General features: G+C 46.3%; 1 protein-coding gene across 1 annotated transcript in view; it reads right to left on the bottom strand.

The window, feature by feature from the left end:
- Positions 1-5,188: 5,188 nt before the first annotated feature.
- Positions 5,189-25,505, bottom strand: part of ZNF541 (zinc finger protein 541) — a 123,262-nt gene continuing 102,945 nt past the window's right edge. The window contains exons 9-16 of the mRNA XM_029619078.1: positions 23,001-23,049; positions 22,759-22,901; positions 21,739-21,842; positions 21,264-21,324; positions 13,400-13,488; positions 8,051-8,194; positions 7,053-7,222; positions 5,189-6,472 (exon numbers count right to left, since the gene is read on the bottom strand). Coding sequence (XP_029474938.1) covers positions 6,325-6,472; positions 7,053-7,222; positions 8,051-8,194; positions 13,400-13,488; positions 21,264-21,324; positions 21,739-21,842; positions 22,759-22,901; positions 23,001-23,049 — 908 coding nt within the window. The 3' untranslated portion in view covers positions 5,189-6,324. The remainder of the gene's footprint in view (positions 6,473-7,052; positions 7,223-8,050; positions 8,195-13,399; positions 13,489-21,263; positions 21,325-21,738; positions 21,843-22,758; positions 22,902-23,000; positions 23,050-25,505) is intronic.

Genomic DNA, 25,505 nt, shown 5'->3' with positions numbered 1-25,505 from the left:
GGACCCCCCAGGTTAGCCCACTTGCCAGGATGGAAATCAGTGGATTTTAACCAGGCCCAGCGGCGGGCGCTGATACCAGCTGCAGATAAACGGGAGGCCGTGTCAAAGACATCGTTTGCCGAGCGGACTTCATGTTTTCCCGCGTCGAATCCCTTCTTTATGATGGAATTCAGCTGGTCTTGAAGCTGGTCTGGAAGGGACTCTCCAAACTCCTGTAGCTGTTTAAACAGGTTACGGGTATACTGGGTCATTTATAATTGATATGACGCAATGCGCGAGATAAGCATGGCCCCGTGAAATATCCTGCGGCCCAAAGCTTCGAGGAATTTCTGCTCCTTCCCAGGTGGCGCTGAAGAATGGGGTTTTGGATGCTTGGCCTTCTTTTGGGCGGACTCCACCACCAACAACTGATGAGCTAGCTGTGTCTTCTGAAATCCCGGGGAACGCTGGACTAGGTAAATAGCGTCCGTCTTACAGTTTACAGGAGGAACCGACCCAGGATGCTCCCAGTTGCGCTGCACCAGGTCCTGCAGCACCTCATGAACTGGGACGGACATGATTTCCTTAGGCGGATCCAGGAATTGCAGGACTTCTAGCATTTTAAGCCTGGAATCTTCCTCCGTCTGCCGTTGGAAGGGGATAGTCTTTCATCTGGAGGAGACGGCTCTGACGGAACTTCTATTGAGTCCTGGGTATCTGTGGAATCATCCATCCAGGGATCATAGGGCTGATCCCCTACATCCCTCGGTGGTCCAAGTGGAAAACTTGGAACTTCTCCAGCCGGAGGTCGAGGTTGGACAGGTATCGGTGCTGGCATTGAGGGACCTGGTCTTGGCCGATGCCATTGGATGCCTGGAAACAGATGGCATCGGGGATTTAATCTGTGGCCTTGATGGTGGTACTCCTGACAGCCCCGGTGGTACTCCCGACAGCCCCGGAATCGGCTCTGGAGATGTATCCTCCTCTCCCGATGAAAGCGGGATGGAATAATCAGTAACGGTGATTTTCTCAGTGCCCCTAGTAGGGCACCGATGAGCAAATCCAGTTTATCCAGGAGAGACAGCAGCACTGGAGGCATCTGTGCGGTTCCAGCAGATGCACTGGTGCTGGCATCGGTGGTCGCGAAAGGCTTTGGATCGCCTCGACCACAGCCTCTTGCACCATCCGGTGCAATTCCTCTCGGAGCGCTGGGGTGGTGAGCCCCAGGTCCGGAGTGGGAGGCACTACAGGCAGTACTGGAGGGTCCACCGATCCCGGTGGAGTCTCGGTAGCCCCTTCCACCGAAGGCACGGGATGCCTCGGTGCATCCAGCTTTGAGGGCCTTGGACGCTCCTCAGCTCGGGTCTTTTTCATCGGTGGTTCCGTCGACGGCTCCACCGATGTAGCAGAAGCGGAGGGCACCGGCTGTCGATGTTTATGTTGGTGCTTTTCTCGACGGTCCACTCTCCCCGATTCCAGCATCGATGTAGACGCAAAGGACTGGGACAGCGATCGGGTGTCTTCGGCTTCAGAGCGACGTCGATGCTTCGGCGAGGATCGAGTCGATGGTACCTGCGGAGACTGGCAATGGAATAAAAGTGCCATCTTTTCCATCCGTGCCTTGGACCGTCTCCATGTCGTGCGACGGTCCAAGGCACAAAACACAGACTAAATGAGGGTCCGTGATTGACATAGTCCTCGGACAGTCAGGGCACCGACAAAAACCCGTCGCCATCGTGGCTGTCGAAAAATTTAGGCCGGCTGCGGTCGGCACCAACAAGGCCTACAGAGGTCCCCGCCGGGAACAGACCGAAAAACGGTGGTAAACTTACCGCACAACCCGATATTCAACGGCAAAGAAGGGAGACCCCTCAGGGGTATAAAATTTTACAAGTTTTGAAAATAATTTCCTGAGGAAAATTTCCAGTCAGGAACATAAGAACATGCCATGCTGGGTCAGACCAAGGGTCCATCAAGCCCAGCATCCTGTTTCCAACAGAGGCCAAACCAGGCCACAAGAACCTGGCAATTACCCAAACACTAAGAAGATCCCATGCTACTGATGCAAGTAATAGCAGTGGCTATTCCCTAAGTCAACTTGATTAATAGCAGTTAATGGACTTCTCCAAGAACTTATCCAAACCTTTTTTGAACCCAGCTACACTAATTGCACTAACCACATCCTCTGGCAACAAATTCCAGAGCTTTATTGTACATTGAGTGAAAAATAATTTTCTTCAATTAGTCTTAAATGTGCTACTTGCTAACTTCATGGAATGCTCCCTAGTCCTTCTATTATTCGAAAGTGTAAATAACCGAGTCACATCTACTCGTTCAAGACCTCTCATGATCTTAAAGACCTCTGTCATATCCCCCCTCAGCCGTCTCTTCTCCAAGCTGAACAGCCCCAACCTCTTCAGCATTTCCTCATAGGGAACTGTTCCATCCCCTTTATCATTTTGGTTGCCCTTCTCTGTACCTTCTCCATTGCAACTATATCTTTTTTGAGATGCGGCGACCAGAAGTGTACACAGTATTCAAGGTGTGGTCTCACCATGGAGCGATAGAGGCATTATGACATTTTCTGTTTTATTAACCATTCCCTTCCTAATAATTCTTAACATTGTTTGCTTTTTTGACTGCTGCAGCACACTGAGCTGACGATTTTAAAGTATTATCTACTATGATGCCTAGATCTTTTTCCTGTGAAGAGCTCCAAAAATCCACATGGCTATTAGCTGAGCGAAAAAAAAGAGACTGAAGGGAGACCCCTGCTGGGCATGCCCAGTAGGTGCCAGTCAAAGTTCTAGAAACTCTGACAAAAGTATTCCGTGATTGGCTCCATCAGATGATGTCACCCACATGTGAGGACTACCATCCTGCTTGTCCTGTGAGAAAAGATATTCAGAACCCTTTATTTTCACATTACTCCAGGCTAGGAGACCCTCTACTACCTTGGCATATGTCAGAGTCTGGAACGTTTTTGAGTATTGGTGTCTACAACAGTGACTGGATCCCCTGACTGTGGACGTTCCTCATATCTTAGCCTTTTTGCAGCAAGGATTGTCTAAGGGTCTAGCCTATAGCTTGCTCCGTGTTTAGGTGTCTGCCTTGGGTTCTCTTAGGAGCAAGTTGCGGGGGAGGTCGTTGGCCTCTCATCCTGATCTAATTCAGTTCTTGAAGCGGGTCGAGCATTTGCATCTTCCATTTCGGAAGTTATGTCGGATGGGAACCTCAACTTAGTTCTGTGAATGCTCTGTGGGGCCACTTTTGAGCCTTTAAAGGGAGCGTCTTTGAAGGACTTGACTTTGAAGACAGTTTTTCTGGTGGCCATATGTTCAGCCAGACAGATTTTGAAGCTGCAGGCGCAGTCTTTCAGGGATCCCTTTTTGCAGGGTGATGTAGCGAACGGTCCTCTCCTTTTTACTGAAGATGGTTTCCTCCTTTCCCTTGGGTGCACAACTGTGGTCTCCCAGATTCACCCCTTGTTCCTGCAGAGCCACCTGGACACAAGCGCAAATGCGCTGTCAACTCCTCTGAGCCCTACTTGACTGCCTCTCTCTCCTTTTTCTTTTTTTCTAAAGAAGCAGTAGCTTTAAAAGTAAAAGACAAAAAGACGGTATATTTTCCTGTATCCTGTGGCCAGGAACGGATGAGGGCCTCAGAGAGACCAAGGGAACCAGGACCCCTGGTTTTCCAGTCCTCTGGGATCTTTGGGCTGAGACAGCCAGGGGTATCTAACCCCCCTCTCGCCCAGCTCTACCTAAGGGATTTCTTTTATTTTTATTTATTTAATGGCTTTTATATACCGACGAACGTTGGGAAAGAACCTAGCATCTTAGGTAGCACAATCTCTTCTTTCTTTGCTCTTGATTCTTCATTTCTTCTTTTTTTTCTTTTCTGCAACTCCAGACCGCAGGCTTTCACGTCTACCATTTGCTGGAAACAGAGAAATACCGAGGGACTGCAGGTGGTAATCATGGTTGTGTAGCAGTGCCTGAAAAGTTGTTATTTTCTGTCTCCATCTGCTGGTAGGAATGCAAAATCCACTTGTCTGGACTGATCTGGTATGAACAGAAATACTGAGTTCAGATCTCTTCCTAGGCCTGCCTTGCAGGAAAAGGCCTTGGCCCAAATGTAGCACTAGTTTGGGGGAAAAATGGACATCTGGCCCTGAGCTCCCCACAGGCAGAGCCCCCAAGCCTTCAGAAGACAGCTCCAGGAGGCCTCCTGAGAAAGCAGAAGTTGAGGGATACGATTCCAGGCTCTTCCTCTCACTGTGCATTTAAAATGGTGGTATCTTCCACCAAAAAATTGCTCAGGTCCTCAACCTACGGCAGCAGGCTGAGCTCTGACCTTCTCATGCAGTCTCCCATACTAGGGAACTTTGATGTGTAGGCTGTCCCATGCTTCCCTTGCCTCCCGCAGTTGCTGCATACTTGCAGTCCAGGCTTGTGGACAAAATCCAGCAGTAGGGTCCACACATGGCACTTTCCTCTGTCTTTCATGTTTTCCTTTCCCCCAGGGCTCTTACAGAACAGCCATAGCAACTATCAGAATCTAAGCCTGTCTGTGCAATCGATCCTTTTCCCTCATTTTTCTTTTTTAATTTGATCAGCTATCCTGCTCAAGCAAAGATCTCTTAAACAGGAAGGGAACAGGAACAGAGCCCACACCACAATTTCCTCCCACCCCTACCATGGCCTCCTCTGAAAGGAGAAGAAATAGGCCATAGCCCCTAAAGAAGAATTTTGACCCCCAAGAGAGTTGGTGCCCCTCACTATTAGGAACACTGTTACTACCTACTTCCTCACCCCTTGGGCTCTACCAGGACCTCCAGTTAAATGGAAGCTCTCCAAACGTTACACCAATCCAGATATATCTTCTGGATCCAGAGAAATACTGGCAAAGTTTACTGCTGTATCAGCTCATGTACTGTGAGTGATAACACAAAAAACCTGTAGTTCTCGGTCTCTACCTGGTGCAAGGAGGCATAACCCACTCATCTGGTCGGCATGGTAGGATAACAAGGAAACTAAGATTCAGTCCTCATTTTGGTATGAACTCCTGGGAAAACTGTAGCGAGTGTGGTGGTGGTGTGGTTTTGTTCAGCAGAAGGAGCTGCTGTCAGTGAAGGCTGCCTGCTTCCTCTGACGCTGTAGAACATCAAAATGAGCAGTGTTTACAACACCCATAAACAAAAGTAAAGTCATTTTTATGAAATTTTATTATACAAAAAAGTAACAAAACTAGAAACACACACAAAATCATCACATTGCTTACTGAGCAAGGTACAGTTTTCTTCTTTTACAGGTCTTGCTTCTTTCTGTTTTTGAGGCACTTTAAGGTGGCACACACTTACAATGCTGTGCTAGCCCTCTCCTTTTTTAAAGAGATGCATCAGAATTGATCACTATTCTGTTCCCAAGAAGAATGTGGAATGCCTGGAAGAGAGGCCCCCTGGCTTTGTGTCATACTTTCTTTGGCAGGGTGAGACTTGCTGATTGGAGTCCTTTGCTGGGTTACCTTTTCTCATGGAAGCCCCCAGGGCATGATGTGGTGAATGGAAGGAGGACACTGGCAAGTACTGAGCTAAATCCATTCACTTTCATAATTAAGGTGGCATTTTAAAGCTAGTCTGTGAGAGTCTTGCAGCCAGACAGTTCCATGTTCACTTGGACATGTTCACCTAGCTCAAATTCTACTAACTGCTAGAACAAGGCATTCTGGAATCTATAGTCCATTTTTTTTACCCAACAGAAAAGCAGGACTCATAATCCAAGGATTCGATAGGATGGGAGGATAAAATAAACTCAAATGTGACTTTGCAAAATTTTTCTTCTACCATGGACAATAGAAAAGAAAGCAAAAAATGCAAATCAATAAAACAATTCCCCCACAAAAAAAAAAACAACACACACACTCTATACAGTGCTATCTCTTATGCAACTCTTCACATAGTGCTGTTTCAGGGAGGAACACAAGCGAGGCCCATCTGACCAGCAAATACGATCTCAAAACATCACCACTAATAGAGTTCTGCAGGGAAAGATGGCTCCTTCCACATTCTATCACAATTTCCTCCAAAGTGAATTCCCTGCTTGTATACACCAGTATGTGCACTGCTCTGAAACATATTCTTCCAATCTGCCACATAATGCATAGCTGTGTTAACGAGACATGAAATATAAATTAATGAATTAAATAAAGGCCTTTGATGCTTGCTAGCAGCAAGGAAGCAGTTGCAAAGGACCTAATACGGGTTCTGGGGGCCACTTCTGTTTCTCTTCACTCCTGAAATGGTAGCATTGATACTCTGTTGCAGCTTGGATGTGGTACTTGGCCTTAAGGAGCAGGACAAATTTCAGTTACCTCCTTGTCCTTTTCGACTTTACAATACTTGAAGGGCCACTTCACCTTCACCACAGGCTCCATCTGCTCCTGACGGTGACGCTTCATATGCGCATTCCGGCTCTTTATCTTGTCAAACACCCTGCAAAGGCAGGAGAAAAACAAGGATTCAGCTCCTGATAAAGCTCATTTACAACAAAACAAACATATTTCATGGTAGACAGTCAAAAAGACTGGGTATTTGGACATGTAAAATATAATAACTGCACAGTTTGGATGTCCCAGAGGTTGGGATAAGTCTTAACCTTTCAACTTGTTCCAAAGTATTCTGGTAATTCTTCAACTTTGAAACAAGAGCTTAGGAATCCGAATTGACTTGCAGGTTCCTCATGACACCAAGTCAGTTAAGTCTAAAACAAAGCATGCAATGAATGCTGCAAAAGATTTCATCTTGTTCCACTGTTCTTGCAAGCCAATATTTTGTCGATGATGGTTCTGTCTTATCAATCCCAATTTCCACCACCCCCTCTCACCCATACCCTTCACTGGAGCAAGGGAGCTGATATAAGAAAAATTGGGGAGCAATGAGAGAATGGGAAAGACATACTCCTTATTGCAACCTCTGCCCTGGTTTTAATTGGGATTTGGCATCAATTAGTAAAGCACCCACAGAAAAGAACTTTTGTAGAAAACTGTCAAGGACAGGGAATGGGAATGCATACCTCTCGCATTCTTTGCATGCAAATCCCCGGTGAGTGTTGCCCCCTCCAGGGCTCTCTGAGGTTTCTCTCCCTATGCCAGGAGGCCGCTGGAACTCTTTCCCTGATTTAGCCTTTTTCAGCTTCACCTTCATGTCCTGAGTCTCCTGTTGGATGCTCCTGTTCTCTACAGCCTACACATAGATAAAAATGCATGTTATATTGTGAATATGGATGCTGATCTAATTAACCTGTTTAGGGTTGCCGATTGGCTTCATTTTCTCACGTCAGGTTGATCAAGTCATGGTTTTAGCCTATTGCAATCAGCAACTTATAGTTCTGATTTTGCTATTCCATTCCCTAAGAAAAGCAAAACTGTAAGTCCCTGCATGCAATGGAATAAAACCAGGATGGATAAGCATGTCATGAAATTTTGGAGCCAGTTGGTAACCTTATGCCTGTTTAATAAAAGCCATGGAGTATGACATTACAAGTCTTAAAATTCAAATAAAATCCAAGGAAGTCAATATAAACAATCCCTACCACATGAGTAATATTGCAGTACACAACCTTGGCAATTTCTTCTTACATTCTACTTTTTGTGGGTGATTTCAGTGAGCTCTACAGGTCATACTCCCCCTCTCTTATTTTCTTTACAATTTCTCCTTTAGCCACAACAGGTTTTAAAGGTTCAGACAACACAATCTGTGGCCAATTCTAGCAGCAGAGCTGCCAGATGAGAATCAAGAGAGTCCCGTTAACCCTGATAATTCTGGATATGGAGCACTTTATGACAGCTGAGGTTCCCCATTAGTGTACTGGGATAATACATGACATTTTATTGTAGCTGCCAGGTAACAGAAGACACAAAGTAAGGATTTGTTTTGTTTTATTTTTAGGCAGAGGGAAGGCAGAACTTTCACTTTACATGGTGAAGTATTTTTATTATGGGCAAAAAAACCCAAACCCTGGATATTAAAATCATTGTGACAGTATTTGTGGAATTATGAAGTTCATTCTACCTTGTCCTCCTCTGTTTTGCCTGCCTCACTCTGCTCTTTCTTCATCCTTTTTCCAGCGACTTGCGATCGGCTGTGGTCAAACTTGATTAATTTTTTCCAAGTGTAGTAGTATTCCACACACTGGAAGATGCTCTTGGTTTGGATCTGTGAATAAAAGTCAGGGCAAACAGTGATCCTGGTATGCTGCCAGCAGAGGGAGTACAGTGTTGCCACCAGTCGTTAATAGCTGGATCTCAGCAAACATTTCCTGTTTTCTTATCAAACATTTGCTAGAATTCCCAAGACCCTGCTGTTGAACATTCAGGACCAAATACTGCTAAAAAGAGAAATTTAATCTTACCTGATAATTTCCTTTCTTTGAATCCAGTCAGACCACTCCAGATGAACGGGTTATGTCCACCAACCAGATTTATTTATTTATTTAAAACATTTGTTATCCTCCTATATCAACTCAATTGTGCTAAACAGAGATGGAGACAGACTAGCAGGTTCACTGGTGACATCCCTGATACAAGCAGCTTAGGAATTTGTAACAAAACCCATAACCAGAGAGCTTTCCAGAACAGATACAGACCATAAGGAAGAAACAGGATAAGAACTATGCACAACTCCAATCTTACCATAATGTAAATCGGTTATTTACTCTCTCAGATAATAGAAGGCCCAGGGGGAACTCCAAGTAGCTCAACGGCAGGGGAGCAAGTCTGATATTTCACTTTCAATGCATAGCCAGCATGGCTCTCTGCTTCAACGGCAGGGGGAATGAAGAAAGGTGGATCTATATTCAGGCAACAATCAACAAGGACTGAATTACACAGCCTGAATAAACAGATAAGCATGGGTGCAGCTTGCTTATTGCAGTGGTTAATACCCCTAACTAAATTAAGCTATTTCACTTAGAAGCAGTTCCAACACTGCTCTCTACATTAATGGCGGGGGTGGAAGGGAAATAGAATAAAAAAAGGTTACTAAGAGCCAACAGAAACAGATAAGTTTGTGAGAGAAAAAAAAAAAAGTGCGAAAGCTTGCTGGGCAGACTGGATGGGCCATTTGGTCTTCTGCCGTCATTTCTATGTTTCTTTATTTAAAACAAATCGAAGAAAATTCTTTTTCATTCAGCACATAGTTAAGCTCTGGAATTCACTGCCAGATGATGTGGTTACAGCAGTTAGTGTAACTGGGTTTAAAAAAGGTTTGAATTCTAGTATATTTAGAAGATATCCTTCTGTACCCTCATTCTCTTGTTAAACACAGGGAACATGTTAAGACTGTCCTCCAATGACTTAGATAGAACTGTTTGTATGCTAATTTAGAAAAATGCTCCTTTGAACGGACCAAATTACCCTTTTTGGGATACATCATCTCTAATCAAGATCTACGAATGGATCTAGATAAGATTGTGGCTATGCAGAACTGGCCCCAGTCAGTGGGTTTCAAGGTTCTTCAACGATTCCTGGAGTTCACTAACTACTATCACCAGTTTATCTCCAACTATTCATTTCTGGCAGCACCTCTTACCACCGTTACCAAGAAAGGGTTGGATACCCAAAACTGGTCTGAAACGGCAATTCAAGCTTTCAAGCAAGTCAAATCCACATTCTTAATGGTTTCCTGGTTAAAACACCCTGATCCTCAAAAGCCCTTCTTCTTACAGGTAGATGCCTCATCTATTGGGGTTGGAGCAGTGTTTTCTTAATCGAACGACAAATGGAGCATGTTTCCATGTTTCTTCTTCTCAAAAAAGGTTTACATCCACCAAGAAGAACTACACCATAGGGGATCGAAAGCTTCTGGCAATTAAGCATACCCTTGAAAAGTGGAGACATCTCCTAGAAGGAGCTGTTCATCCCATCACTATCTTCAAGGATCATAAGAATCTTCAATAGCTATAGCAGGCTCAAAGACTGAACCCTCAACAGGCAAGATGGTCACTATTTTTCAACCGCCTTAACTTTCTTCTGAAGTATTGTCCAGCGGAAAAGAATCAGCGAGCAGACACCATCTCATGCTCTTTAGAAACACCATGACACACTGTCAATTATCAAAATAGCATTGGGAAAAACAGTGGTGCTGATACGCCTAAAGGAGAAAAGATAAGGGGAAGATGATTCTAATAGCTCAATGTTGGCCATGCCAAATTGGTTTCCATGGCTAAAAGGCTCACAGTGGCTCCACGTATCAAGATATAAGAACATAAGAAAATGCCATACTAGGTCAGACCAAGGGTCCATCAAGCCCAGCATCCTGTTTCCAACAGTGGCCAATCCAGGCCATAAGAACCTGGCAAGTACCCAAAAAACTAAGTCTATTCCATGTTACCATTGCTAATGGCAGTGGCTATTCTCTAAGTGAACTTAATAGCAGGTAATGGACTTCTCTTCCAAGAACTTATCCAATCCTTTTTTAAACACAGCTATACTAACTGCACTAACCACATCCTCTGGCAACAAATTCCAGAGTTTAATTGTGCGTTGAGTAAAAAAGAACTTTCTCCGATTAGTTTTAAATGTGCCCCATGCTAACTTCATGGAGTGCCCGCTAGTCTTTCTACTATCCGAAAGAGTAAATAACCGATTCACATCTACCCGTTCTAGACCTCTCATGATTTTAAACACCTCTATCATATCTCCCCTCAGTCGTCTCTTCTCCAAGCTGAAAAGTCCTAACCTCTTTAGTCTTTCCTCATAGGGGAGTTGTTCCATTCCCCTTATCATTTTGGTAGCCCTTCTCTGTACCTTCTCCATCGCAATTATATCTTTTTTTGCGATGCGGCGACCAGAATTGTACACAGTATTCAAGGTGTGGTCTCACCATGGAGCGATACAGAGGCATTATGACATTTTCCGTTTTATTCACCATTCCCTTTCTAATAATTCCTAACATTCTTGTTTGCTTTTTTTGACTGCCGCAGCACACTGTACCGACGATTTCAATGTGTTATCCACAATGACACCTAGATCTCTTTCTTGGGTTGTAGCACCTAATATGGAACCCAACATTGTGTAATTATAGCCATGGGTTATTTTCCCTATATGCATCACCTTGCACTTATCCACATTAAATTTCATCTGCCATTTGGATGCCCAATTTTCCAGTCTCACAAGGTCTTCCTGCCAATTTATCACAATCAGCTTGTGATTTAACTACTCTGAACAATTTTGTGTCATCTGCAAATTTGATTATCTCACTCGTCGTATTCTTTCCAGATCATTTATAAATATATTGAAAAGTAAGGGTCCCAATACAGATCCCTGAGGCACTCCATTGTCCACTCCCTTCCACTGAGAAAATTGCCCATTTAATCTTACTCTCTATTTCCTGTCTTTTAGCCAGTTTGCAATCCACGAAAGGACATCGCCACCTATCCATGACTTTTTACTTTCCTAGAAGCCTCTCATGAGGAACTTTGTCAAACGCCTTCTGAAAATCCAAGTATACTATATCTACCTGTTCACCTTTATCCACATGTTTATTAACTCCTTCAAAAAGTGAAGCAGATTTTGTGAGGCAAGACTTGCCCTGGGTAAAGCCATGCTGACTTTGTTCCATTAAACCATGCCTTTCTATATGTTCTGTGATTTTGATGTTTAGAACACTTTCCACTATTTGTCCTGGCACTGAAGTCAGGCTAACCGGTCTGTAGTTTCCCGGATCGCCCCTGGAGCCCTTTTTAAATATTGGGGTTACATTTGCTATACTCCAGTCTTCAGGTGCAATGGATGATTTTAATGATAAGTTACAAATTTTACTAATAGGTCTGAAATTTTCATTTTTAGTATCATTAATACCAAACCTATTAACACAAAACAGAGGGACAATTCTCCATTCAACCTCCAGCCACTGGCACTAACAGTTTGGATGCTGAAAGCAAATTAAAAAGCCAGGCCGCTAGACAAAACGATCCACCTGATCGAAAAATACTGGACCCTGACGGAGCAGGTTGACAGATGGCCGAGGCGGAGAGGACCGTTCGTAGCGAAGTTCACCAGATCTGCAAACCACTGTCTCTGAGGCAACTCCGGTGCTAAGAGGATGACCGGCCCCCTGTGGAGTTCTTTCTTCTGAGTACCTTTCCCGCCTGAGGCCAAAGTGGGAACACGTAAAGGAGGACATCGTGAGGCCAGGGTAGGACCAGTGCATCCACTTCTTCTGAGCAGGGCTCCCCCTTCTGCGGCTGAAGAATCTGGGGGCCTTTGCATTGCTCAGAGTAGTCATCAGGTCTAAGTGAGGGACCCCCCCCCCCACTTGTGCACGATCAAATCTATCGCCTCTCCGGACCACTCCCACTCTCCGGGGTCTAGATGCTGACTACTCAGGAAGTCGGCTTGAGTGTTCTCCTTCCTTGCAATGTGGGAGGCCGCTAGCCGTTACAGATGGCGCTCCGCCCAGGTTTTTGAGCGGCGGCGACTAAGGAAGAAGGGTTATAAGGAGGAGGTTATCTCCACTCTGTTGCGGGCCTGTAAGACTTCTACCTCTCTGGCTTATATTCGGGTATGGAGAGTGTTTGAGACTATGTGCGCTGAGTCCGGAGTTCCGAAGCGTAAGGCTTCGGTGTCCCAGATTCTCTCCTTCCTGCAGAATGGTCTCTCCAAAGGTTTGTCTTTCAATTCCTTGCGGGTACAGGCTCAGCATTCGTGCGTGCAGCCGAAACGTGGGAAACCCGATCCGAGAGGCCCGATCTGAGACAGCCGCACCGGGATCCCTGACTAGCCGCAGCAAAAGTGCTGAGCGCGAAAAACTCACCCCCAGCTTCCTTAAGCCAGCCGGAGCTGAGGAAATAAAATCGCTGCACTCACCTCCGAATGGCCGCTGAAAGCAGTTCCCCCCCCGGCACCACCTCCTCACCTCAGAAGGAAGATGCCAGTGCTGCAGAGGCTAAAAGCAATTTTTTTTTTTTTTTTTAACACGAACTTTATAAAGGCCCAAGTGCAGGGAGTTGAGGGAGCAGCTTCAGATGTGAGTCCACCAGGAGCCCCTGGCCTTCACACCACGCAAGATGACGGGCGAGACCTCAGGCAGGGGTATCCAACCCCCTGGACGCCCGGCTTCCACTGAGGGATGGCCCACGAAGGTGCCTAACACCTCAGGAAGCAGAAGGAAAAAGAAAAAAAGACAAAATCTCTATCTAACTACACTGAAAAATTAACTAAGACTGCAGGCACCTCTACCAATTGCTGGAGTCAGAGAAATACTGAGGGATTGCAGGTGGCACTCTCGTATATGTAGCAGTGCCCAAAGTTTTGATCTCTGACTCCATCTGCTGATAGGGATACACAACCCACTTTTCTGGACTGATCTGGGAATGTTCAGGAGCACAAGTGTTTGGAAAAGCTCAGCCTGGGGTCTCACCATCTTCTGTATGATGTAGAAGTCCTTCTTGTGAGCACAGAAAGCCTTTTTAAACAGTCGCTTCTCAGCAGGAGTCCAAAAGTCTGATCCTAGAAATAACACAATTCTAATTTAGCAGCACATAATTGCAGAGATTTATCCTGCAGAATTTTAATTATATTTATTTATTTATTTACCTGAACTTGTGCATTTAAGAAATGTAAGGTGTTCCATGATAGGGTTCTAACATGCATTAAACAGCATATATGGCGCAATATAGGAAAATTGGTTCTTACCTGCTAATTTTCGTTCCTGTAGTACCATGGATCAGTCCAGACAGTGGGTTGAGCCTCCTGTCCAGCAGATGGAGACAGAGAAAAACTGAAAGGGTATCCTATATCAGGACAGAGCCCTCCTGCGTCCCTTCAGTATAAACATTATCAAAGCAGAGAAATAGAAAGATAACTGTAGTAAGATCAAGCAAGTAACAATTAACTGGAAATTTGAACAATCCATTTAAACAATTCAAAACCCTGTAAAAAACAAACAAAACTGCTTTTACATATATATCTATCAAATAGATACTTCCGGTGCCTTAACTTTCTGAGAGGAAGCAACTATATCCAAAATGCTGTGAATGAAGAAAACTTTGAGCGGACAAATCAGAGATAATTGCAGGCAGGGCGGGAGTCTAGACTGATCCGTGGTACTACAGGAACAAAAATTAGCAGGTAAGAACCAATTTTCCTTTCCCTATACGTGCCCGGATCAGTCCAGACAGTGGGATGTACCAAGCTTCCCTAAGTAGGGTGGGACCGAGATAGTCCCGCTTGAAGTACATGCCTGCCGAAGGAGCCAAGCACTGGCGCCTGGACATCTAGATGATAATGGCGAGCACGGGTATGCAGAGACTTCCAGGTAGCTGCTCTGCATATTTCCTGTGGTGAGACCAAATGGCTCTCCGCCCAAGAGGTAGCCTGCGAACGCAAAGAATGGACCTTCAAGCCCTCCAGAACCGACCGACCCGGACAGAAATATGGTGACGCAATTGTCACCTTTAGCCATCTAGCAACAGTAGCTTAAGAAGCCTTATTCCCCTGCTTGGGTCCGCTCCACAAGACAAAGAGAGGATCAGAGACAGGGAACTAGTTTGTGATCTGTAATATTGCAGTAGAACTCCGTTTACATCCAGTCTCCGGACTTCTCAGCCCGGCATACTGGCAATGTCCTCTGAAGAAAAAGCCGGAAGCTCCACGGAGCGATTCACGCGGAACGAGGACACAACCTTCGGTAAGAAGGACGGTACTGTTTTGAGGGAAACACCTGAATCAGAAAAACGCAGAAAGGGTTCCCTACAGGACAAGCTTGTAGCTCGGATGCTCTCCCGGCCGAGCAAATAGAGACAAGGAATACCATCTTGAGAGTCAGATCTTTAAGAGTAGCCCGCCGGAGAGACTTGAAAGATGCCTCGCAAAACACTCGAAGCACTAAAGTAAAGCTCCACGACGGACAAGAAGCCCGGACAATATCCGGATGGGCCGCCACCACGTAACCATCGACCCTCCCTAAGAGGGAACCGCGAGCCGAGATCTGCACCTGCAAGGAACTGAAAGACAAACCTTTCGAGAGACCATTCAGAAGAAAGAGAGAACCGGGGACACCGGGGCCTTGTGTGCCAGAGCTCCAGACTCTGCACACCTATTCTCAAACAACTCCGGAAAAATATTCTCAAACCCTCTCCATACCCGGAGATAAGCGAGAGATGTAGAGGATGAACGTACTCTTAATAGCTTGGATATAGCTTCCTCCGTATAACCCTTCCTCCGCTGTCGCCGCTGATAAAAAGCAAGGCCACTAGACAAGGTGAGCCGCCTGATCGAAAAATACTTGTCCTTGGTGCAGTAAGTTTGACAGATGACCAAGGCGAAGAGAGCCCTCCTTTGCGTGGTTTACAAGATCCGCGAATCATGGACTCTGCGGCCACTCTGGTGCTACGAGAATGACTGGCTCCATGTGAAGCTCTATCCGTCGGAGAACCTTTCCCACCAGAGACCAGGGTGGGAAAACATAGAGAAGAACGTAGAGAAGAACGTTGCGAGGCCATGGTAGGACCAGGGCATCCACGCCCTCCGAACAATGCTCCCTTCCGCAACTGAAGAACCTGGGAACCTTTGCATTTCCCAGGGTGACCATCAGATCCAAGAGGGGAGTTCCCCACCTACGGACAATCAGATCCATCGCCTCTTCGGACAAATGCTACTCCCCAGGATCTAGATGTGACGACTGAGAAAGTGGGCTTGAACATTCTCTTTCCCCGCAAAGAGGGAGGCCGCCAATCGATCCAGAAGGTGCTCCGCCCAGGAGAGGAAGTTTGCTGACTTTCAAGGCCACCAGACGACTCCTGGTGCCGCCTTGGCAATTGATGGAAGCTATCACGGTGGCGTTGTCGGAGAGGACTTGTACCGTCCGCGACGGATCAAGGTAGGAAAGACTTGAGTGCCAGACAAACCGCTCGGACCTCCAGACGATTGATGGGCCACCGGGATTGGACTGGGGCCCATAGCCCCTGCGTCAATTGACGCTGACACACCGCTCCGAATCCGGGGAGGCTGGCCTCCATGTTAACAATAATCCACTTCAGGGGCATTCCCCTCAGAAGGCGAGCAAGCGAGAGCCACCATTGCATGCTGGCAATGGGAGAGGAGGAGAGCGGTAGTGGTGTCCGAAACTCCTCCGAAGCCAGCTTCCAGCAGGACAGCAAGGCTTTCTGGAAAGGACGCATATGCGCAAAAGCCCAAGGAACCAAATCGATATTTATTTATTTTTTGGTTTTTTTATATGCCGATCTTCTTGCATTGGATACAAATCAAATCGGTTTACATTGAACAATTAAACTTGCCTGAGAGCATTACATAGAACGAAGAACAGGAAAAAAAAAAAAAGAAACGAACACATAACACCCATTTTATCCTCTCTTCACTGGCTACCTATTTCTGCACGAATTACCTACAAATCAATGACCATCATTCATAAAATCCTAAATAATGATCTTCATGGTCTAAAAGGCTTAAACATAACCCCCCAAAACCCACAAAGAAACCTACACTCTAACAACGCAGGATTCTTAAACATCCCCACCTTAAGAGACGCTCATCTTTCAACTACACGAGAAAGAGCATTTTCCATTGCCTCCCCCAAAATTTGGAACACCCTACCCAAAGAACTGAGGACCCAGCACATCCTGAAAACATTTTAAAAATACCTAAAAACATTTTTATTCCGCAAACTCTATTCTAACTATCTGACACCTGATCATCCCAGCCCTCAACAGAACTCGCAAGCATAATCCTCCTCTTCATGCTCTCCTGATGTACCCTCCTTTTTCACCCCTCCCTGCTCTCTCACTTGATTCATTAAGTTCATTGAACATGTTCTCCTCACTATTCTGTTATTCAACTACTAAGAAAAAATGTTTACTGTTCACAATACTCTACTGTTCCCAACTACCATGTTAACTCCATTTGATTGTATGCTAATTGCATATTTTGTATGCTAATTGCATATTTTGTAAATCGTTATGATGGCTCTTCCGAATAACGGTATATAAAACTCTACAAATAAATAAATAAATAAGAACATTAAATAACATGGTAATTGAAATTCATCTTAAACAGATGCCTTGCAAAAAGCCAATGAGAATTAACATTAAAAATTAACTAACAGATGAATGCATCGAATGAAATTGGGCTAGAGTGCACGGGGAGGACAAGCAGAGGGAGGACGCAGGGATGAAGGGGAGGGGAAACAGAGGATCCAAAAATGGTGGATTTAAAAGGAGGGTTAGAAGGTGGATTTATACCATAAGAGCAAAACAAATCATAGTTGCCAAGGGAAGTAGACTGTGAGCAATCAGGGAAATGCTAGGCTGAATAGCCAAGTTTTCAGTTTTTTCTTGAAGGACTGGTGGCAGGGGTCTTGTCTGAGGTCTGGTGGGAGTGTGTTCCAATGAGAAGGACCTGCAGTGGAAAGAGCCCTATTCCTTAGTTGAAGCTATAGACCCTAGGACTTGGAGGTAGTCCCAGGCCGTGGGTACCGAGAGGGATAGAAGAGCTTGCACTTGATCCATGAGTCTGAGCGCTCGAGCCTCGGGCAGCAACACCTTCGAAGCATGCCCACAGGAATTCTAGGACTTGAGAGGGCTGAAGAGATAAGAGCATCAGCCGTGTACACAATCCCGCTGTCCAGCTGCTTTGCCTGCTCCGTCCCTGCAGACGGGAGGTCCAGGGTGCTGAGTAGTTGTTGAACCCACTGAGGCTTGCCTGCTGTAGGAGACTGCTACAGACTGTCGCCAGGACCCCGAGCACCAAAACCTCAAAAGTTCTCTTGAGAAAGACTTCCACCTTGCGGTCCTTCAAAGCAGTCGTTCCTACACCGGAATTGTAGTTCTCTTTGGGACCGCGGAAATCGAAACGTCCACCATAGGGATGTTGTGTATATCCAGACACCTCAAGGAGGGAATAAGAGTATTCATTGCCCTGCCCACATGTGAGCCGGCCATTGGAGCCTCCCACTCCCGTAGGAGTAACTACATCAACATCGGATGAAAAGGGAAGGTCCGCGGAGGTGCCCTCAGCCCAGCTAGGCCTGGATCCGAGTTGCTAGACATCGAGGCACTCAGGCTTTCCGCCAGGGGGGAAAAACGTCCAGCTCGGCTGACCCAAATGGTAAAGAGTGGATTCAGTTCCTCCCGCAGGGAGAGACATACCACTCGTGGGTCGTCCCCGTGTATCGGAGGAGTCGGAGGTAGGGTATCATCAGCTGGGCGGGGTCCAGGAGATGAGGTGGGCAATGAGAGAGTCCGGAGGATCCGGTACCCCCGGCACAATCTGCCACGAGTCATCCCTGGAGGATTTAAGAGCTTGGGTCCCTGATCCACAGGTGTCCTAGGGACCGTGGCCGGAGGCCCTGAGGAAATGAGTGGTGGAGCAGGATCTGGGGGTGAGCCATCCTGCTGCAATAGGCTGGCAACATATGCCTTATGCAAAGTAGGACAAAGTCTGTGGAAAAATGACCCGGTGTTTCTTTTTTTTTTTTTTAAAGGCAGAGGAATTATACTTCTCTGTCCATAGACCCGAGGCATGTCACTTCTCTGGATCAGAGTGGGGGAGGAACTGGACCACCAGTGTCAGCCCAAGCCAGGCAGGTCACCGGGTAGGGTCCTAGGCTGAACACATCAAGGGGCAAAGCCCCCTAGGCCCTAATAAGAGCAAAGAGCAAGCATTGCTGCCTGAAACATAAGTTTTCTTCAACTTCGCTTTTGGTTATTTATTTATTTACTTACTTATTTATTTGGACCTTATAGGGAAAGGAATACTGTGAATCTGGAGCCTTTGGTCAGTGGACATCTGAGGGTTGGTCTGCAGGAGCATCCTGCTCCTGCAGACCAACCAAATAGGATTTGTGCAACAAGAGCACAAAATACGTGGAAAAACGAGGACGAGATTTCTCGGGTAAGGGGGGAGGAGGGACCAGGGTAAAAAAAAAGAGTAGGGACCACCCCCGGGGAGTCCACAGGGCGGAAATCTGGCAGCGAATTAGAAAAAAATCAGGCTCCCCTCCCCCCCTGAGGCTCCAATCCGATGCGAGATCCGAGCCCAAAATGGCCTCTGTTCCCGCGATTTTCTAAGGAGGAGCCGGCCTAGAAATGCACCTGGAAGCCCGACCCCGCCGAGTTCGCCGCCGGCACGGAGGGACCCTCTCCACCCGGCAAACAAAAGGAACATAGTCCCGCGCGGGACAGCTGCAAGGCAGACTCCCCGTAGGCGAGACAGAACACTGAACGCGGCATCATCAAAGGGGAGCAGCTGCGGAAAAAATGAGACTACCTGAGCCTGGCTGTAGTTATGTTCGGGAGCAGGGGAATTAACCCTGCAGCGCTCCTTCTCCTTGATTTAAAGCAAACAGAAGTGGGAGAAAGAAAAAATTCCGCGCCCCCCCCCCCCCTTTTTTTTTTAACCGGAGGAGGGGGGCCAGCAGGCTGAGACACCGAGCCCACATCCGGGGACCTCAGGGATTAAATCGGGTGAACTTTGTGGACAAATGTCGTCCCTTCCCCCAGTCGGCCCAGACTACGAAGCGAGGTCTGCAGGCAAGATAGCCGCCATTTCCACAGTTGCAGGAACAGGGCTGACCTCGGAGCACGCTTGCTGAAACAAAAGCGCACAGCTGATTTGCCTTGTGCGGGGAGCCTTCCCCGCCGGGCAAACACCGAGCGCCTGGTCCCTCGCAGGAAGGCATCGGGGCAGAGGCCCTACATGCGATCCAAAAAACGGATCGAGGCATGAGGGAGGGGGGCAGAACTGCCGTGTGAGAAGCAAGTTCGCCTGTGCCTGGCTGTGCCCTTCCCCCAAACCAGCAGCTCGAACTCTGTAGGCTTCTGAATCAATTTTTTTATTTATTTTTTTTAAATAGCAGAGGTATTAATTCTTCCCTGCCATGGGACCTGAGGCATTAGACTTCTCAAGGGTCACAGCAGCCAGAAAGGGGGAGTGACTGGACCACCAGTTTCACCCCAAGTCAGGCAGGAGGTCACCGGGGAAGGAATCGTAGGCTGAACAATCAAGGGGCAAGCCCCCCTAGGACCATGGAAGAGCGAGGAGACAGAACTGTCTCCCTGAGGGAACAGGTTTTGAATTATGCCAAGAAAAGTTAAACTTTTTTTTTTTTTTTTTTTTATAAATGAGCTAGGTAATACTTGCTTGATCCTGAAAAGGTATGAAGAGAAAAATCTCCCTGAGAGAAAAAAATTAAGAAAGAGAGGGAACCGCAGGTTGAACTGTCTGGATCTGCTGGAGACAGAGACATACTGAAGGGACGCAGGAGGGTTCTGTCCTGATATAGGATACCCTTTCAGTTTTTCTCTGTCTCCATCTGCTGGACACGAGGCTCAACTGATCCGGGTACATACAGGGAAAATAAGATTGATTTTCATTCTTGGAATACCACAGATCAGTCCAGACGACGGCTTTGCATCCCTACCAGCAGATGGAGAATGAGAAGAAAAGCTTTACTGAGCCTGCAGTATTTAGGCAGAGTGCCACCTGCAGTCCCTCAGTATGACCTGTACCCAAGCCGTGATGAGTAAGACCATAAGAAATTGCCATGCTGGGTCAGACTAAAGGTCCATCAAGCCCAGCTTCCTGTTTCCAACAGAGGCTAAACCAGGCCACAAGAACCTGGCAATTACCCAAACACTAAGAAGATCCCATGCTACTGATGCAATTAATAGCAGTGGCTATTCCCTAAGTAAACTTGATTAATAGCCGTTAATGGACTTCTCCTCCAAGAACTTATCCAAACCTTTTTTGAACCCAGTTACGCTAACTGCACTAACCACATCCTCTGGCAACAAATTCCAGAGCTTTATTGTGCGTTGAGTGAAAAAGAATTTTCTCCAATTAGTCTTAAATGTGCTACTTGCTAACTTCATGTAAATTTCCAACTATCTGTCACCCCTATCAATAGCAAGGGATAGGTAAAGCCCTAGAACCAGGCCCATTGTTCAACATGGAGTTTGAGAAATACACAGCTGAACCAACTCCATCAATGAACTAACATAATTGCATGGATTATCCGAATTTAAAAATCACAGCATATCTGCATGGATTATCCGAATTTAAAAACCACAGCAGAGAAATGAATGGTCTTTCCAGAGAGGGTGGAACTCTGGACTGATCTGTGGTATGATGAAGGAAACAAGACAGTAGATGGTCGAATAAAGCCAGGAGGCAAAGTGTAATAGAACTGATCTCCTTAGATGTAGGGATTCCTTTGTTAAAATTACAGTTCAAAAGCAAAAACTTTAAAAAGCCTTTCTTTCTCTTACCTGTATAGTGATAGTGAACTGGCTTCTTGGGCTCTGTTACCAACAGCATTTCCAGGGCACCCTAAAAGAAAAGCATCAGAAAAATCACTCACATGCTTCCCCTGGACTGCAGGGAAGAACTTACCTGGAGCCAGGCTACTCACAAACTATCAGCCCCAAACATACTTTTGCCAAGCAATAGGTGCCAGCACCTTGCCATTCTTAGGATTTAACAATCAGCAGCATCAATGCTTCAGACACAGTGCCAAAAGTAGACATACTGCAAGCCAAAGAACAGCTGCTTTCAGGTGACAGTCACTGCTGCTCTTAAACTATTAAATGACATTTTCCCAGCAATACTACATTCAATTTGAAAGTTTTCTGAATTAAAGTAATCCTAGTGCTTAAAACAAACCAAAATAAGTGCTCTGTGCATAACTTTCTTTTCTAAGCTATAATGATGTTACAATGCCTCACCCCTCCACCTATCTCTTACCATTATGTTGCCCTGAGTCTGGTGCAGGCAATGCAGGGCCAGCTCAAGGTTAGTTCCGCCTCCTGGCATCGCACTGGAGCTTGCTACACTCAGCAGCTGTGTTACTGCAATTTCAATTTTAAAAAATGAAGTAAATGAATGAAAACTGAAGGGACTATTTGATGATATCATGCTATGACACAGGTGAGAAGCTGTAGGAGTAGCAATGACTTAAGAGCACAACAGTCTTCCTTGTTTTGGTACAGAACAGCAATGCCAATAGAGGGCAGCCACCTTTCCCCCTCCCACCACTGTATACCCACAGCATTCACCCTCATTCCAGTCAGACACTCCCTGCATGCCTACAGTATTCACACCTCCTTCAGCTTCTACTCTAGACTCAATTAGCCATGTACAAGCAACTATGAAGCCCTTAAAGCCAAGATTTAGATGCATCTGTGCAATAAGAAACCCTCAGTTCTACCTTTTCAGGTAAGAATTTTTCAGCAGGTCAGAAGCCTTAAGTCTGCCTGTGCAGGAAGGAAACTCATATGCCTAATAAAGTTCACTGTAAATGCAAGAGTTATTCAAAATGCTCTGTTAAAGAGGAATGTTTGTTTCCTTGCTCAAGGGTATCCCAAGAGACTTCACTTCAAAAATTCCTAGATCTCTGAGCACCAAGAACCCATACAAAGTGTCTGTAAGGGTGCCAGAGCCAATAATGTATCTATTCTTGGTACTTTCTTTGTGGAAAGCACTAGATGTTATTGGTATTCTTCCTGACACAGGAGTCCTGTCAATAATGCCATTTTATACTAATCTCTGCATCCTGCTCTCAGAGTAATGCAGGAGTGGTTAATCCAGACTGCAGCTCATGTGTGAGCCACTTTTTTGCTGGTCAGGCTTTCTTTAACTGGATGGATTGCTGAAGAGGTAATGCTACAAGCTAATCATGATGTAGCAGGACAGCTGATCAGCACCAGGCATAAAGATAATAGCATTTTGAGTGGGTAACTTCTGAGAGAAAAAAAGCAAATGAACCTCTTTCCTGTGTCTCTGGGTTGCTCTCGATGTCTCCCCAGGGCTTCCACACTAAGGTGGCCTTGTGCTGGTCACACTCCACCATGGACCAGTCCTGCAGATTCGGAATCTCAGCCTGAAACCGACTTCCAAGGTTGATATGTCTAAAAGCAAAGAAACAGAACAGGAAATGTAATGATTTAATGGTTTTGGCTGAAAATAATGGCAGCAAATGATTCCAGCCTGTCTGTATCCAAACTTACGGTTCTATGCTGGTTATGATGTCATCTCTCACAACAGAAATCCCACAATCTGAAGAGAAATGTAGAGATGGGTGTTACAGATGTCCCTGTGCTCACACCCCTCCCCAGGTAGCTTTCGGCATCTCAGTACCAGCTGAAATTCTGCTATGGTCTCCCGAAGGTTAGCTTGCAGGAGCTCATCCTTGCTCTGGAACTGAAAGGCTTCACTCTCTTGTGTTCTCTGCCAGCCATTTTAAGATTGCTTTCTGGTTTTCCAGGCATTCAAAATTCCAACAATTTCTATATATTTTCAGCCAGGTTTTACTGGGAAGTATAGGAAAATTGGTTCTTACCTGCTAATTTTCGTTTCTGTAGTACCACAGATCAGTACAGACTCCTGGGTTTTGCCTCCCTTCCAGCAGATGGAGACAGAGAAAATTTTACTGACACTGCAACATAAACCGAGCTGCCACCTACAGTTCCTCAGTATTGATAAGTACCCAAGCCAAGATGGAAATAACACCAACCACAACAATCAAGTTTGTTAGGATTTGTAGGTATGTGGGCCCTGGGCCGAGGTGAGAGATGGTACCGCCCACAGGTAGGAGCCCTGTGAGCCTCACCGTCGGGAGGCAAGGTCTCAGCAGATGTCAGACACAGCTGTGGAATACAGTCTTTATTAGAGAGAGAGAGGCATTACCCGAGAAGCGGGGAGTGCAGGAGAAAGTCACAAAGTCTGTGCAGTGGGGTATACCCAGACGGAATACCTCAATAGTGGAGATCTGGCAATGGTCCACAGAGCGGGGTACACCGATGAGGTTCCTCTGTAGCGATGATTCGGTAGTGGCCTGCAGTGCAGGGTACATCAGAGGGGTTCCTCACTTACAGATGGTACAGTAGTAGCCCGCAGCACGGGGTACACCGGAGAGGATTCCACACTAGATATGGTACAGTAGTGGTCCGAAGAGTCAAGGTACTCACAGTAACAAATATTCCAGCAGAAGCCCCGGGGAACGGGGATAGGCAGCAGTCCAAGGCAAGAAGGCCCTCCGAGGAGCGGATAGCCAGAGACGAAAAAGGGTCGCCGAGGAGCGGGTACCCAGAGCGTCTCACGCCAATATGCAGGAACTGGAATGGGAAGTCTGTAGTGAGCGAAGCAGATTCAGCAATGAGGGAACTCGTTGCCAAGTCGTCAACAGGCAGGGCCAGCCGGCTTAAGTATCGTGGAGTGAAGACGTCATCCGGAGGGGATGCCCCCAAGGTTCCCGCCATGACGTGCTTAAGACTGGCCCGTGCGTGCGCCTAAGTGATCCTGAAGGCAAGATGGCGGTCAGCAGAGCCCACGCCATCCTGGGGATGCCAGGCAGGTCGGCGGTAGCTAGCGGAGGCCACCACTTTCCCCAACGGTGTCAATGCAGCAAAGAAAGAGGTGAGCATTAGTATTGCAGCCGTCTGTGACCGACGGGCATAACAGTTGTATTCACCTGAACAAGCAGTAGGAAGCTGAAAACTCAGAACAGATAACCTTGACTTCAATAATAAAAAACAAGGACTACATACAAAACCTGTGCCATTCTTCAGACTGATTACTATAACAGATCAAGCAGACTCTCCAAATCTAAGACCTCCTCTGGGCAGGACGCTGGACTGATCTGTGGTACTACAGGAATGAAAATTAGCAGGAAAGAACCAATTTTCCTTTCCCTGTACGTACCCAGATCAGTCCAGACTCCTGGGATGTACCAAAGCTTCCCTAAATGGGGTGGGACTGTGAAAGTCCTGCTCAAAGCACACTTTCCCAAAGCCCCTTGACTCTGGGGCCTAGACATCCAAACAATAATGCCTCGCAAAAATTCTTCCAAGCAGTCACCCTACAAATCTCCTGGGGCAAAAGTTGTTGACATTCAGCCCAGGATGCTGCCGGAGAACAGGTCGAATGAGCCCGTAACCCCCTCCGGAAAAGGACGACCCTGACAGATGTATGCCGAACCCATTGCATCCTTTAACCACCATGCAATCGTGGACTTCAAAGCTTTACAACCCTTTTTTTGCACAACTCCATAGCACAATAAGGTGATCCGTTAGCCGAAAACTGTTAGTGACCTCAAGGTACTTCAACAAAGCACGCTTGACATTCATGCGTCTTAACTCTCTAGCATGAGGGACCGTAGCATCCAAACTTGAAAAAGAACGGTTTTGTCGTTTCACTTGGCTGATTCAAGTGAAACGACAAAACCACCTTCAGCAAAAAAGAAGGAACCATCCTCAAGGAAACCCCAGAATCCGAAATCCTCAAAAAAGGCTCTCTACAAGACAACACCTGCAATTCTGAAATCCTTCAGGCAGAACAAAAGGCCACCAAGAAAATCACCTTCAAAGTGAAATCTTTAAGAGTGGCTCTCTTAAGAGGTTCGAACGGTGCGGCACACAAGCTCTTAAGGACAAAGTTAAGGTTCCAGGAAGGACACCACTTGTGAACCGGAGAATGCAAATGTTTCGCCCCCCTGGAAAAAACGCATTACATCT

The sequence above is a fragment of the Rhinatrema bivittatum genome, chromosome 11 (assembly GCF_901001135.1).
Source record: "Rhinatrema bivittatum chromosome 11, aRhiBiv1.1, whole genome shotgun sequence".
NCBI lineage: Eukaryota > Metazoa > Chordata > Amphibia > Gymnophiona > Rhinatrematidae > Rhinatrema > Rhinatrema bivittatum.
Note: the sequence above shows the minus strand (reverse complement) of the source record. Positions and strands in the feature narration are given on the sequence as shown.